The sequence below is a fragment of the Micromys minutus genome (genome assembly GCF_963924665.1).
Source record: "Micromys minutus genome assembly, chromosome: X".
NCBI lineage: Eukaryota > Metazoa > Chordata > Mammalia > Rodentia > Muridae > Micromys > Micromys minutus.
The window spans coordinates 115418650-115421065 of NC_137970.1; the positions used below are offsets into that span (position 1 = coordinate 115418650).

Sequence of the window (2416 nt, forward strand, 5' to 3'; positions counted from 1 at the left end):
AAGTTCTGTTGGAACTTTTAGTTCTTTTCTTTCTCCTTTTCTTAATGTGGGTTGTAATAAGTACTTGAAAGTGGACCCCACAGAACCCCTTTCCACCCCAAGTTTTAAAATGATACAAACCTTTATAGGAAGGCTAAGGAAATCAGGGCCAGGTTTGGGCATTTGATTAGTATGCAACTAGTTCCAAAGAAGTGTTGTGTGGGAACAGCAGGGGCTTCTCAGTCATGACCTTCAAGTGCTTCTCAGAGACCTTCAAGTGTTCCTCAGAGACCTAGTTCCAACCACCTCACTGGACACCTAGGGAAACTGAGGCCCAGGAGGCCGAGAAGGGGGCACTAGCACGACCTTTTTCTCCCTCTCCAAAATACTACTGAATTAGGCCACGTAGTTTTTCCAAGTGTAGAGGCCATCGCCAAAGGGTCCGTTCCACATCGCCTGTCCCGTTCTGGCACCCCAGCCTCCCTGGGTCGGCGCTCGAGACCTGAAAGACAGCGTAAAGGCAGAAAGTTGCCCCGAAATCCTCTGTTGACAGCACAGGCTTCACCGGCTCATTTTGGGGGGCAAGCTGACAAGTCCCCCAAAGAATATGCTCGCGAAGGGGGCCCCTGCGCCGGCGGAGTGCGGGGCGGTGGAGGGAGCTCAGCAGCGAGCCTCTCGGAGCCCTGGGCGCCGCAGGCTGGGCGCTGGCGGGTGCTGGGGCGGAGCGGCCGGCTCGGGCCTGGCCCGCGGAGGCGGGGAGGCCGTGGCGCGCCAGCGAGCGGACGGCGGGCGAGACGCGAGCCCGGAAGCGGAGCGCTGGGGCGCCGGCGGTGCTGGAGTTCGGGCCGGCCCGAGGGACGGCCGCCGGGGGCCGGGCCAGCGGGGCGGGGCGGGGCGGGGACCTGGGTGCCCGAGCTTCGCTCGCTCGGCGGAGCAGTTGGAGTCTCCTCTCGGCTCCCGGGTCCGGTCGGCCGCCCAGCGGCGCCCGAGAAGGTGGCGGCGGGCGGGCGGGCGCGGAGGGCGGAGGGGCGGCCACGAGCCTGAGGTGAGCGGCGGCGGAGGCGGACGCGGCCCCGGAGGCTGAGGTGGAGGCGGAGGAGCGGAGGGCAGGGTCGCGGCCGGGACCGCGGCGGAGGAGGGCGCGCGGCCTGGAGGCGGGGGACAGGGATGGAGGAGCAGGCGAAGGAGCGTGAGGCCGAGGTGGCGGGGCCCTGGCTCTCCAAGTGGGAGCGTCAGTGCCTGGCCGAGGTGGAGCAGGCGGAGCAGCTGTCCCCGGAGCTGCCGGAGGAGGCGGCGGCGGGGCTCAAGCTCGAGCGCCAGCGGCTCTGGCACCTTTTCCAGCTCTCAGCCACGGCCGTGGCCCAGCTCTACAAAGACTCCGGGTGCCAGCAGCCAGGACTGTCGCTGTGGGACCCCTTCCAGAACGCGGCCATGGCCGTGACCAGCCTCTACAAGGAGAGCGGCGATGCCTACCAGCGAAGTTTCGAACTGGGCGTCCGGGTCGGTTACCAGCGCCGCGTGAGGGACGTGCTGGAGTGGGTGAAGAAGGGGAGAAGTGTCATTCGCCGGGAAGACCTCATAAGCTTCCTCTGTGGCAAAGTGCCCCCCACGCCCCCGGCGCCACGCACCTCCCGGACGTCCCCCAGGCCACCCACGACCGCCTCCGCTCAAGCTGCCCCCACTGAGTCCGGCACACCTGTGGACGTCGACCTGCAGCCCTTCCACGAGGCCATTGCCCTCCATGGCCTCAGTGGCGCCATGGCAAGCATCAGCGTGCGATCCGGTGCTCCAGGTTCCTCGTCTCAAGATGGAGGTGTCACCAGCAGTGGGCGTAGGAAAAGTACTTTGTTCGAAGATGACCCGAATCTCCTGAGCTCAGAAGAACTAGCTCTCCGTCTGGACAGTGGGGGAGTCCGTAAGCGCACCTCGGTCCAATTTGGTGATGGCTCTACAGACTCTCCATCACACAAGCGCAACCGAATGATCTAAACTGCCTCCTTGGTTGCCCACCACCCACCAACTTACTCCTTGGTATACCAGAGAATGCTGGTCTTCCTTCTCTAAGTTAAAATTTCTATAAAGTTTACAAAAGGATTTTTTTAAGTATTCCAGAAAAGGCGTCCCATGACTCTGACTTTCCAAAACTAAAACTCTTTACAGAACATCAGATATCACACAGTTAGCAAGATCATTTAAACTTTAAGACAAAGCATATCCAGTGAGGTTGGGAACCTGGTTTATCTTGTCCAAGTGGTTGTTTCTTAGCACCTAGTACAGTTGTTGGTGCTCAATAAATGTTCATGAATGAATAAATGTGACCTTATTTTAAAATTTTAAAGGGAAAATACATAAATATTTATTTGTTTATGGAAAAATTTATTCTTTTTGCTTAAGTTGTTTGCTTTGATAGTTTTTGCCAATTCATGTACATTGTACA

At 59.1% G+C, this 2416-nt stretch overlaps 1 protein-coding gene across 1 annotated transcript; it reads left to right on the plus strand.

Moving 5' to 3' along the window:
* Nucleotides 1-1146: 1146 nt before the first annotated feature.
* Nucleotides 1147-1968, plus strand: HAPSTR2 (HUWE1 associated protein modifying stress responses 2; the record flags this gene model as incomplete). Its single annotated transcript, XM_080910812.1, has 1 exon — nucleotides 1147-1968. One exon carries the CDS (start codon nucleotides 1147-1149, stop codon nucleotides 1966-1968), a length of 822 nt encoding a protein of 273 aa, XP_080766938.1.
* Between the last annotated feature and the right edge of the window lie 448 nt (nucleotides 1969-2416).